The sequence below is a fragment of the Aotus nancymaae genome, unplaced genomic scaffold, assembly GCF_030222135.1.
Source record: "Aotus nancymaae isolate 86718 unplaced genomic scaffold, 86718_ANA_hifiasm-v0.15.2.pri h1tg000089l, whole genome shotgun sequence".
Classification (NCBI taxonomy): domain Eukaryota; kingdom Metazoa; phylum Chordata; class Mammalia; order Primates; family Aotidae; genus Aotus; species Aotus nancymaae.
Genome location: NW_026988504.1, coordinates 21302786 through 21315598, shown reverse-complemented (window position 1 = coordinate 21315598; position 12813 = coordinate 21302786). Strand labels below are relative to the sequence as shown.

General features: G+C 49.4%; 1 protein-coding gene across 6 annotated transcripts in view; it reads right to left on the bottom strand.

Moving 5' to 3' along the window:
• GOSR2 (golgi SNAP receptor complex member 2) overlaps positions 1 to 12813 on the bottom strand; it is a 39045-nt gene that overhangs the window by 15002 nt on the left and 11230 nt on the right. For 3 of the 6 annotated variants that reach the window (XM_012444113.2, XM_021673716.2, XM_064369690.1), the window contains exons 5-6: positions 11885 to 12025; positions 6604 to 7848 (exon numbers count right to left, since the gene is read on the bottom strand). In XM_012444113.2, coding sequence (XP_012299536.1) covers positions 7687 to 7848; positions 11885 to 12025 — 303 coding nt within the window. In that variant the 3' untranslated portion in view covers positions 6604 to 7686. Of the gene's footprint in view, positions 1 to 5109; positions 5917 to 6603; positions 7849 to 11884; positions 12026 to 12813 lie in introns of those variants that run through there. The other 3 variants (XM_021673719.2, XM_021673715.2, XM_021673717.2) reach the window with 3 other exon arrangements.

Genomic DNA, 12813 nt, shown 5'->3' with positions numbered 1-12813 from the left:
TGGCACCTGACTGCTGCCCCGAGACATCTCTCATAATTTTTGTTTTTTAAAAATTGAGACAGAGTCTCACTTGGTCACCCAGGCTGCAGTGCAGTGGCACAACTGCGGCTCACTGCAACTTCTGCCTCCTGGGTTCAAGCAATTCTCTTGTCTCTTTTTTGTTTTGTTTTGTTTTGAGATGGAGTCTCACTCTGTCACCCAGGCGGGAGTGCAATGGTGCGATCTCGGCTCACTGCAACCTCCACCTCCTGGGTTCAAGCGATTCTCCTGCCTCAGCCTCCTGAGTAAGGAGTAAGATTCTGGGACTACAAGCGTGTGCCACCATGGCTGGCTAGTTTTTGTATATTTGTAGAGATGGAGTTTCACCATGTTGTCCAGGCAGGTCTTGAACTCCTGGCCTCAGATCATCCACCTGCCTCCAAACCAAAGAAATGGTTTCCAGGAAGAAATCACCATGGACACTGAATTTATACCCACTCCATACATATAGTGACAGTAATTTGGACAGCACCCAGGGGTGATCAGGGGTTTATCTCCAGGGTTTTACCTTTTGACATTCACGACAACCTGGTGAGGTCCTGGGGGCAGTGGCAATTATTCTCCCCTCCTACGGAGGTCCCTAATCCCTGAGCCCTTGCCTCGGTCCCTGCACAGGCCTGGGGCACAAGAAACTCTTAGAGGAGGCCAGAAGTTGCCGGGAGGTGAGGAGAGCCAAGTGGTCTTGGCTGAAAGAAAGTGAATCCCATTGCCCGGGCTGGAAACAAGGGAGGAGAACTGCTCCCTTCTGCACAGCCCACGCCTGTTCCTCTTTGATGAGTTACCACCAGCAAAGATTCAACTCTGTTTCGAGCTGAATAAACAGGAAACTGAGGCTTGGGTGATTAAGCCCAAGGTTAGGCTGCTAATGAACGGCCAAGTCAAGTTTCTAAGCCATGGCTGCCACCCCCATCTCAAACACCATCCCGCCATCCCCCTTCACACTACGCTGCACCTCAAAAGATCATGTGCAGGTCTTCCTAGGACAGTAGGGCTTGTCCACACCCACACCAGCCTGACAGCTTCTCCTCCAGCTCTCAGTGGCATCTCAGCAGCATGAACTCAGGCCTCTGAGCAGCAAGTTTTCCAGCTGGAGCACAGAGGACGGTGCACAGAGGGTGCTGTGCAGCGGACAGCTCATCAGGCCTCAGCGCCCATAGCAGCCAGGGCTGGTTAGAGCTTTCTCCCTCCCTCAGGCCTCCCCTGCCCCTCAACTGCTCCCACAACTTCTCCTCTCCTCACACACCTATCACCTCGCTCTCTCGCAGAAAGCTCTTCCTGGTTAATGCCCCGACCCCAACAGCCACACTAAGCTGTCACCCTCAACTCCGGTTGTGTCACGAGTAGACCCTGTCTTTCCAGCTGAACAGGGATAACAGCCTGTTGCACCTAGGACACACTGAGAGCCATGGTTCTCAACCTCGACCTCACAGGAGACTCTTAGTTAAAAATTAAGGCCGGCCACAGTGGCTCATGCCTGTAATCCCAGCACTTTGGGAGGCCGAGGCAGGTGGATCACCTGAAGTCAGGAGTTTGAGACCAGCCTGACCAATATGGTGAAACCCCGTCTCTACTAAAAATACAAAAATTAGCTGGGCATGGTGGCGGGTGCCTGTAATCCCAGCTACTTGGGAGGCTGAGCAGGAGAACTGCTTGAACCTGGGAGGTGGAGGTTGCAGTGAGCTGAGATCACGCCATTGCACTCCAGCCTGGGTAAAGAGCAAGACTCCATCTCGAAAAAAATAAAGTAAGCTAAAAATTAAAAGAAAAAATTCTGAAGCCCAGGTCCTACTGAGACTTGGTAGCTCAGCCTCTCCAGGGGTGAGGCCCAGAATCAGGGCTTCTAAATTCTCTGGGAGACTCTAGGAAGCAGCCCGGCTGAGGGTCGCTGCTTCATACCTCTGGAATCTGCCAAAAGCACTAGATGGTTTGGGTCTCATGTCCACCACAGGAAGGGACGTGGACAGGTGTTACTCCCATTCTAAGAGTAGAAAGCTGAGGCTGAGAGGTGCGTGGCCCATGGTTGCTGCCACAGGGCTGGGACTGGAAGCCAGGCTCTGCGTTTGGGCTCAGGCAGGGCTCTTTACCGCAGCCTCTGGCCGCTGTAACCAGTGCCAGCTGTGGAGGGCTGCCTGTCTCCAACTCCTTTCCTCTGCCCTGAAACAGCTACCATTGGCACTGGGCACATGCCAGGGCTCTAGAAGATGGAATAAAGATGAATGTCCCCTCTTGTACTGTCAGCCGCTGTCTTCTGAGGAGGCTGGAAGACTTCCCTCCTGGGCCGGGCTCAGCCTCTGCCAGCTCTCCAGGAGCTACCATGTCACAGATACCTGGAAGGAGGGGCTGGTGGGACCACACTAATGGAATGGCTAAGTCAGGAGTCCACCTCCGAGAGCCTCCTCTTCCTGGGTGCCCTGCATTAGTCACGCCTGTCCTAGCCTTTGGCTTATCTAGGGTGACCATCAGACAGAGGGGATCACCAGGATTCAGGACTTCTGGCTTTAAAACCCAGACACATTGGTCACTGTGCTTCTCTCTGCCCAGTCCTGAATGACATGGTTTCCCTCACAGGGCCCCATGCCTCTCCTGCTTTACTGTGGTCATTGCTGTTGTTGAGGGCCTATGAACACATGGCTCGTGGCATCCGTGGCCTTGAACCTTCTGGCTTCCTCCTGGCCTGCTGCAACAGCTTTGCTGGCCCACTGCACCTAGTGCTAAGCCTGCTACCCACATGGGCTCAAGGGCTCTCCTGCAGCCATTTGCTCGATGGCACCTGCACCTACGGTGTGCCCATGATGCATAAAAGCCCCTGCAGTGAGGAGCAGCTCCCATTCCCCAGGAAGCGTGCAGTATGAGAGCTATGTTGGGGGCAGGCTTCTTGGAGGTGACATGGGATTGTGGGGGTGTCTGTGGCACATCTCAGCGGAAGCATCTTGTGCAAAGGTGCAGCTGTACTAAGAGTGTGGCACATTCTGAGAAGACCAAGCAGTCCAGGGAGGACGGAGCACTGGGCGGGATGTGGAGGGGAGGGCTGGGGCTGCACTGCAGGGGCAGCGAAGGCCTGGCCTGGCACGTCCAGGTGCTTCACTCGGCAGAGAGGGGTCAGTTACTGAGGGGCACCCACTGGCCACAAGGGATCCGGCTCCTTCCTGATCCAGATGGGAGAATTAGGCTTCTACCCCTATCCCCAGTTGTTTTCTGAAAGTGGTTCCCCCTATGTGGCCAGAGGGAAATGCATGGGGGAAGGCCTGGCCTTGAGTTGATGTTCTTGTATTAGAGCCCTCGGTCCCTACCCGCTGAGCATTACAATCGCCTTGGGCAACTCCCAATGCCCAGGCTGCACTCCAGGCCAATAAGCGGGTGAAAGGAAGACCCACAATGGGCTTTAAAGCTCCCAAGGGAATTCCAATGCTGAGCCAAGGTTGGGAAGCCTGTGCTCGAGGAACAGGGGGACAAGGCAGGGAGGGATTGCTCAGAGGCTCCGTGGAGGGGGGCACTCACCAATGGCACCTGGGGGCTCAGCACCCCTGCCCACTCCTCTCCCATATGCCTTCCATATGAAATGAAAAGGACACAGAAAACGGGGAAGGAATGACACTTTGCTTTCCTGGTTTCTAAGTACAGCAGGCCTACAGTAGAGGGTTCAGGGCCCATCAGCCGCAGACAGGGCTATGCTGCCCCCTAGTGGCAAGGCCTGAGAACAGCTTTCACTACTCAGATTCCCCCACATCCAGTAGGAAATTATTTCTGAACAGAGAACTTGTGCGGTACCATCTGAAAGGTCTGCACCAAATACCTTATAGCTCTATACCCAATGCCAGCAGGCTGCACCATCTCGGCCTCCTGCACACCTCTCAATCTCCCCAGACTCCAGCACAGCATCCCACCGGAAGTGTGGGAGGCAAGTGGGCCTGCAGTTCCAAGCTAGACAGTGAGGCTGGACACACGAGGACCCAGATCCTCCTGAACTCCCCGTGAGGCCTTCAGTCACCACAGTTTAGCCCTCTCTCCTCGTCTTCACAATAAGGATAAATGATGGAGAACGTAAGTCAGAGGGTTTGAGATTGGCAGGGATGGAGCCAGGAAAATGCCTGTCTCACTTCCGCTAAGGCCTACGGGTAAGCTGCTTATGAAGGGCCTGGGCCTTCCCTTGAGCAAATGTCACCCCAACTCCCGAGGAGACAGTAACAGATGACGCTTCCTTCTCTGCTTTGGCTACTGCAGCTCAAAGCCAAATTACGGCTCCCCCAGAACATTTCTTAGGGCGTTACAAGTTGAGTTCCTTTTCCTGGTATGACATTCTACTCCAACCTGATTTGTTCTTGTGCCTCACTTTGTATCTCACTGTTTCAGTTACTTCCTCAAAGTCTCCTCAAATCTTCTCTGGATTAAGGTAGGATATAAACAGGAAGACTTTATTTTGGACTTGACAGGCTTTGCTCTTTACACAGTGTATGCTGAGCCAGTTCAGCATATTCTTTCAAATCTTTAGGACAGAAGCTTTCTGTCTAGGAGACAGTGGTTCCAAAATACACACCTCAGAATCACCTTAGAGGTCAGGTATGGTGGCTCACGCCTGTAACCCCAGCACTTTGGGAGGCCGCAGGGCGGACCACTTAAGGCCAAGAGTTCAAGACCAATCTGGCCAAGACAGCAAAACCCCGTCTGTACTAAATATACACACACACATATACATATATATATGGCCAGGCATGGTGGCACACACTTGTAGTCCCGGCTACTCAGGAGACTGAGGCACGAGGATCACCTGAACCCAGGAGGCAGAGGTTACGGTAAGCCAAGAATGTGCCACTGCACTCTAGCCTGGGTGACAGAGCAAGACTCTGTTTAAAAAAAAAAAAAAAAAAAAAATCACCTTAGAGACTTTAAAAAGGCTCTAATTCAGGTCTGGAGCAAGCCCCAGGAATATGTAATTTTAAAGTTTTCAAAACCACTGCTTCTGAAGCAGCACCCAGCTCCTGGCCATGGAGCAGTGTCTGAGAATCTCTGGCCTAGAAACATAAAAAAGGGGGCCATTAGTTATGAAAATGAGTATCAAATTCCTTCACAAAGTATGATTTTCTAAATAAAATAAACCTCAACTTTATTCAGCTAATGTGCTTCAGAAACAATGGGTGTAAATCCAAATTCGCAAATCAAACCCATTCAAATCACCAGGGCAAAGGGTAGACAGAACACCGCAGTGAAGTCTTCTTAAAAAAATCAAGACCACCCCCTACTTACTCAGTCTCGGAGTTTGGCTTTTCTTACAGTGGTCACTCCTGAAGTAAACATCCATGTAATAAAGAGATCCCAAGCTCCTCTTGGTAACCCACCTGTCTTAAATCACAATAGGCACACCAAACAAGGTCACAGAGGCTGCCTACTGGAGTTTTTCGCATCAGCTCGACCTAAGAAGTCACCCCTGACTCCACTAGAGGGTGCTCTTTCCCTGGCCTGGACTGTTTCCTACATTCTGAGGCGGTGTAGTCAGTGTCAGACAGAGGTCTATCTTTCACCAGGCACTGAAAGCAGATGTGTGAGGAAAAGTGGTGATGTGACAACACGCATGATCAGTGCTCCTAGGTCTCCAGACACACTGGCTGCTGTTCAGCCCCCGGCGGTAAAGACCCACAAACCACCTCTGCAATTTTTATTCCAAAGTAAAGACAACTGGCTCAGAAGGTGCAGCATGAAGGTTCATCAAGGCCAACCGCTGTCAAGTGTGGAAACCCACTGGTGCACACCACGAGAACGTCCTATCAGTCCATGCATGATGGGTGTGGGGACTTCTGCCTCCCAGAGTTCAAGTCCAAATGGCTCAGCTGCTCCTTGCAGACCCTCTTCCCAAAAGTGCTGTCTGGCAGGATCCTTGGGTGCCTGTCGCAGTCTCAGAATCCATTTTATGGACTACCAAGAGCCCCGTGCTAGGTCCCTGGCACCGCAGCGGTGCTGGGTGTAATGGAAACGTCATCGTGCCTCCCCAAAGCTAGATCTGGGTCTAAAGATGCTGCCACCACTGGGTCCACACCCCCACCACTGCTTTCACACTGGCAGGGCCCCAGCCCTTTTTAGGAGTCACAGATCCCTCCTTCCTTGGAAACCTAGGCCCCATTTGGCCTGGAGGGATAGGAACAACAGAGATCTTATCTGACCAAAAGTGTGAAATCAGCACCCAGGAAACTCAGTTAACAATCTGGACAACTGAGAAAACTCACCAGAGGGGCTATGCCACAGACTCGCCTGAAAAGACCAACATGGCTACAGAGCGGGTGGGAGGGGAACAAGGGAGGTGAAGAGGAACATAGACAAGAAGGGAAATAAGACTTCAGAAGACAGTTGAAGTGACAAGGAACTAACAGAGAGCAGGTGGAGCAGCACAACCAAAGGGGGGTTAATACTCAGCAGGTTTCCAGTTCTAAAGGATTCTGAGTGTCATGTCTGGCCATGAAGCTACTGTGCCCAGGGCTGGCAGGGCTGGCAGGGCTGGCAAGGCCTGTGGTAAATGAGAAAATACACTCACCAGGTCTTTCTGGGACTTTCAGTGATTAATCACGTTAGATGGACTTCAAGATACACTGGCTTTATAATAAATTCCACAACACACCGGTATTAGTACAGCCTGAATCCAGGGTTGGTCAGAGAATGGAAAAGGTGGTAGTCCCTGAAAACAGAGTGTTACCAGGACATATGCACTAGAGATGTCTCCAAGGTGGCATCTGCCCACACTGGCTGCGCAAAATGGGGGTCTGGCTGGCAAGTGCTAATCTATTTCAGGGAAGAGAAGAAAACCAAAGAATAAGAGATGCTGAAACTAGGGCTAAGACTGTAATTAGCAAATCACAAATCTTTGCTCACAGCTCCTTTCTGAGGGGCAAAGGCCCCCAAGGCCTGATCACAGGTGCTAAGCCGCAGTCTCTGAACCTTAAAAGCCAACAACTCTAATAACAACTAGAAAAAATCAGTGACTAGGGTCAAGACTGAACACTCCCAGGGAGTAACACTGGCATCACTTTAGACAGGAGAAACACCCAACTCAGTGTGGAAAATCTTACTTGTTATCGGCGACAGCACTGCCATCTTGTTTCCCCTAGGTAGCTGCTTCCAGGGAACGGTGACAAGTACGGCAGTTAGTCATCTACACGTCACTGGGGTGCAGGGGAGGTGGCCAGCTATTATTTAATATAATGGGTGTGAGAAAACGAGGCCTCTTTCCTCTCCTTTTCACTTTTGCTCCAGCCTACCAGGAGCTGGAAAGGCCGGATGGTGACAAGGTTTGAACTGTGTGGATGGTTCTGCACGCAGGCCTCACTGTGGACACCTTCCCAGGGCACGCATCAGCTGTGTGAACAAAGTCACCCAAGCCATTCTTTCCCTCCCCCAGTAAGAGTGAGAGTGAGATGGAACTGGGACTTCTCCCATTCCCTAAGCATCACACATCCTGGTGGCACTAGCTCCCCCTCCAAGACGTCACAGAAAACAGAGCAGGTTGGCAACTAGATCACAATCACTCCTGAGTGTCTTCACAGTTAAGACAGGCACACGTCTCAAAAGGCGGCCTCTGGGCCCCCCACCCCCGTTTTCACACGCACACACTCACACACACTCGCACGCTGTGGGAATGCTGTTTAGCCGCTGAGTGTGGCTGGCTCATGTCAGGTAGTGCACCACGAGGAACATGACTGTAAGGGTCACCAGCATCCCGCCGATCATGAAGTACTTGTCCTGGAAAGCCCGCTTCTCGATGAGCCGCATCACCGTATTGGACAAGCCCAGCATGTTGGCAATGTCGAGGATCTTCTTCTGAGTGCCCTGAGGCAGAAAGAACAAACAAACAAACAAACATCAAGTTGCTCTGCCAAGGGTGGGTGAATGTCATCAGGAGATGGAGCTTTGCCAACAGACATTCTCTTGGTCATGCCCAGTACACATAGAAAGCAATGTCAGCCAGAAATAGAGCCACTTTCATGTGGTCAACTGATTTTTGCTCAAGGTACCAGAGCAGTGCAAAGTAGAAAGAAAAGTCTTTTCCACAAATGATGCTGGAACAACTGGCTATATATCACAGATATGTATTTTTTATATATATATGTATCACTCTTTTTTTTTCCCCCCCGAGACGGAGTCTTGCTCTGTTGCCCAGGCTGGAGCGCAGTGGCGCAATCTTGACTCATTGCAACCTCTGCCTCCTGGGTTCAAGAGATTCTCCTGCCTCAGCCTCCCAAGTAGCTGGCGTAACAGGCATGTGCCACCATGCCCGGCTAATTTTTGTATTTTTAGTAGAGATGGGGTTTCACCACGTTGGTCAGGCTGTTCTCGAACTCTTGACCTTGTGATCCGCCTGCCTCAGCCTCCCAAAGTGTTGGGATTACAGGCGTGAGACAGTGTGCTGGCCCTATATATCTCTCTCTTATAGTTATATGTGTAAAAGCTGAACCTCAATTCATATTATATATAAAAATTAATTTGAGATGGGTCAAGAATTAAACATAAAAGTGAAAACCACAATTAAACCTTCTAGAAAACAGGAGAGTATCTAAAAACTGCCAACAGGCCAGGTGCAGTGGTCATCCCTATAATCCCAGCACTCTGGGAGGCAGGGGTGGGAGGACTACTTGAGGCTGGGAGTTTGAGATCAGCCTGGGCAATGTAGTGGAAAACCCTGTCTCTACAAAAAAAAAAAAAAAAAAGTTAGCCAGGTGTGGTGGTGTGTACCTGTGGTTCTAGCTACTTGGGAGGCTAAGATGAGAGAATCACTTGAGCCCAGGAGTTCAAGGCTGCAGTGAGCTGAGATCACACCATTGCACTCCAGCCTAGGCGACAGAGCAAGGCCCTGTCTCAAAAAAATACATATATAAATACATACTGAAAACAATGGTGTCATTAGTCAGAAGATAAATGAACGAATTATGGTATACCTGCACCAATGGAATACTGCTTCACAATGAAAAGTACCTGACTGCCAACATGGAACAAAATACGTAACAATGGGAACGAACCTTGAAACATAACTGGGAGAAAGAAGCCACACGGAAGAGAGTAGTATGAATACCTTTATATGAAGTTGAGTAACAAGCAAAACTCATCCATGGTGAAATAAATCACAACAGTGGCTGCCTGGGGCAGAGGGGTCAACTGACTGGGAAGGGGTCTGAGGGATCTTTCAGGGGTGATGAAATGGTCTGGACCTTGATGGGATGTGAGTTACAAAGGTGGATGCATTTGCCAAAATTCACTGAACTGTAAAAATATCATCTGTACACCTTACTGTCTGTAAATTATATCTCAACAAAAATACTTAAGATTAGAATATTTTATACTAAAAAGAGAGGCAACATAAAAAAACTTGTTCTCGGCTCTCGAGTTCCAATAATCCTTGATACCAACCTATTTACTTTAGAGAATAGACTCTTTGGGGTTTCTTCTGAGTACAGTGGGTGGGTTGGGTCCCTATTTACAAGAGGGTCTGAAGTGGGAAAAGACAGAAAGACACCAACATAATGACCTAAAACCTCTTCCTTTTTTTTTTTTTTTCTTGAGATGGGAGTTTTGCTCTTGTTGCCTAGGCTGGAGTGCAATGGTGCAATCTTGGCTCACCGCAACCTCAGTCTCCTGGGCTCAAGTGATTCTCCTGCCTCAGCCTCCCAAGTATCTGGAATTACAGGCATGCACCACCACATCTGGCTAATTTTGTATTTTTAGTAGAGATGGAGTTTCTCCATGTTGGTCAGGCTGGTCTTGAACTCCCGACCTCAGGTGATCCACCCGCCTTGGCCTCCCAAAGTGCTGGGATTACCGGCATGAGCCACAGTGCCTGGCCCTAAAACCCCTTCTATAAACAGCATCACCCACCACCAGAACAAAAGGGCATTGTATTCCTAAACCAGTAGCCCAAACCATCCAGCCTGCCCTTCCCTACTGTTTTCTGATTTTCAGCTTAAAGCATGTTCAACTTATTAAGTAACAAGTGTCAGTGAATGCCGGGCAGACCCCAAGTCACTCAGCACATTATCACCCACTGCAACTTGTATGAATGGCATCAAACCTCATGCCTCATATCCTTTTACTTTCTTTATTTTTTTTTTAAATAAATACACATTAATGAGCAACCGAGAGAAGCTAGGGAAGTGAGATCAATGTAAGGCATCACGGACAGGAATCCAAACTCTACCTTCTGCCCAGACAGCAATTAACAAGCCTCAGTTAGAGAAATTACAAGTCAAACTTCATTGCCATTAGAGATCAGAGAAATGTTTTTTTCCGAGATAGTGATAATACACATTAGACTCTTGCTAAAGTCCTGCTTAGCTCTGAATATGCAGATTATTTCATCACTGTATGAAGCTAAGGATCAACCTTCTAAATCACTTGAAAATGACCATAAATTTCAAAACATGTATTGATTCTCAGCCACAAATTGGCCCCAGCCAGAGTGCTTCAGCCTAGCCCCTTCATGCCTGCTCCTATGTTCCTTTCGAATGGCGTAGGTGAAAAATCCCGACAGCGATAGGGTGGGAGGCGGGTGGAGGGAATCAAGAGACAAACACCAAGCAGCCACAGGTATGCAGAGGACAGTGATTAGAAACCTCGTCTCAACCTCCAGCCACCTCCCAGCCTTCCCTTCAGGTATCAGTGTGAATGTCGAGGTGTGCAGATGCCCCAGTGCGGCCAGACTTCAGTGGGAAGCTGGTACGTGCCTTAACAGGACACTCTAACCTCCACTGGCTCTTCATCAGTATGACGCAGAGTTTGGTCCTAAAAGGCCTCTAGTGTTTTTCTGAGATATGAAAAGGAGAGTAGCAGATTTCTAAAGAAAGGGCAGACTAATCAACACGTGTCAGTTCAGATCACCACAGGTGGCTCTCATGAAAGGGGAGAGCCCAGCAGGCTGCTGGAGACCACCCTTCCAGGCCATCTGAGACACTGCAACTGTCAGCAGGAGGCGAGTGTCACTTGCAGCTTGCCTGACCCTCTCCCCCGTAGAGATGGCAGGGACTGTTCAGAAATGTACTGAAGTCCTGTGGAGCTGACAGGCTCAATGTGGTCCAACAAAAACTAAGATAAAGCTCACACTTCCAAGTGACTGTTTCTCACAGCTCAGTGGCTGGGACTGCTTCATTCACAGGGGACCACACCCTGATAACAGACAGAGCCCACACCCTATTATCCATTAGGGCTGATACAGGAAAAGGGCAGAGGCTGAAACATCATGACTGACATCAGAGTCTGTGTAATGTTTCTGTAAACCACTCCCAGGGGCTGAGTCTCAGCAGTGCCAACTGGTCAGGGCTTCTAGGAACACCTGAGGCTAGAGAGGGAAGAGTCGCTGGGATCACCAGCACAGGCTTTAGAAGCTCTAATCTACTGCAAACAACCAGGCGGCCCTAACACCGCACGGTGGGGATTCAGTTACTGAAATACAAAAGGTTTCAGTTATAAGGCAGTCCACAGTAGGGGTCCTAAGGGAAAGCCACCTTAGAGTGAGGTACCAAAGGAGAGCCACGTCTTCATTCTTCCAAGAGTAGATTCTCTAACACAATTTCTCAGCCTGTGATTGGACCCCTCATAGTAGCAGTCACTTTCATGCTAAGTTCAGTAAATGGGAAAAGACTTGGATACTAAGAGAGGCCACTTTATGGTTTCTTTCAAGCACTGGCAAAGGAACTGGGTACGTTCAGTCTCACAGTAACTCAACTCCAACAAAAAGGATCCCAAACTCAAGGGCTCTGTCGTGTCCTCAAAGTATCACAATTTGAGGACACATAATCAAAACATAAACACAGGTACTGAACTGTTGGATGAGGCTATAACAACAGGCCTTCTCCCTGTCCCCCAGCAGGGACCCCACCTTCAAGGTCAGTCTCTGGTTCCTCAGTCCATCTAAAATATTGTGCCCATCTAAAATGAGGTCATCCACGCCGTGGTGAATTTTCTGGAGGGAGGAGTTAAACTGCAGGGATTCGTCCATTGGTATGGTGGTGTCAGAGTCCTGGGAAAGAAACACAGGCACTTGATTAACTTTGCTTGTCAGTCAGTCAGCTCCTGGGGTCTGACTGCTCTGTCTGCTGGCCGAGGCCAAGCCAGAACAGCCAGAGGGGATGGTGCAAGAATCAGCGGAACTAACGGATAAAAACGTCATGCAAAGGCCTGGGGTGGCCTCTGTCCACACAGAAGAGGAATTTCCTCAGATTTGTCACTCTCCAAATGAGTTCCACTCCACAAGTAGTGTTCATTCTTGCCTCTGTATCATTATCTCCATTTAGGAAGAGCTATTCCTTCAAGATCTCACTGGGTGTCTCGTAAAGGCTTTCTCTGACTACTCGCTAACCTAGCTTGTTCCAAATCTTCCTTTCTGTGGCTTCCCCTTAATGTAGTGTTAAATGTTTGTTTTTGTCCTTTAGCTATTTTATCTATAGTTAAGCTCTCCAAGTAGACTAAGGGTTGACTAAGGATAAAGGAGGCTGTGCTTCTGCATTTTCTTTTTTTTTGAGACAGGGTCTCCCTCTGTCGCCCAGGGTGGACTGCAGTGGGGCGATCTCAGTTCACCGAAACCTCAGCTTCCTGGACTCAAACAATTCTCTCACCTCAGCTTTCTGAGTAGCTGGGACCACAGATGCATGCTACCATGTCCAGTTTTTTTTTGGTCTTTTTTTTGTATTTTTGGTAGAGACAGGGCTTCACCATGTTGCTCGGGCTGGTCTTGAACTCCTGTGCTCAAGCAATCTGTCCGTAGGCCTCCCCATTTTATAGATGAGAAAATGCCCAGAGAGGTCGAAT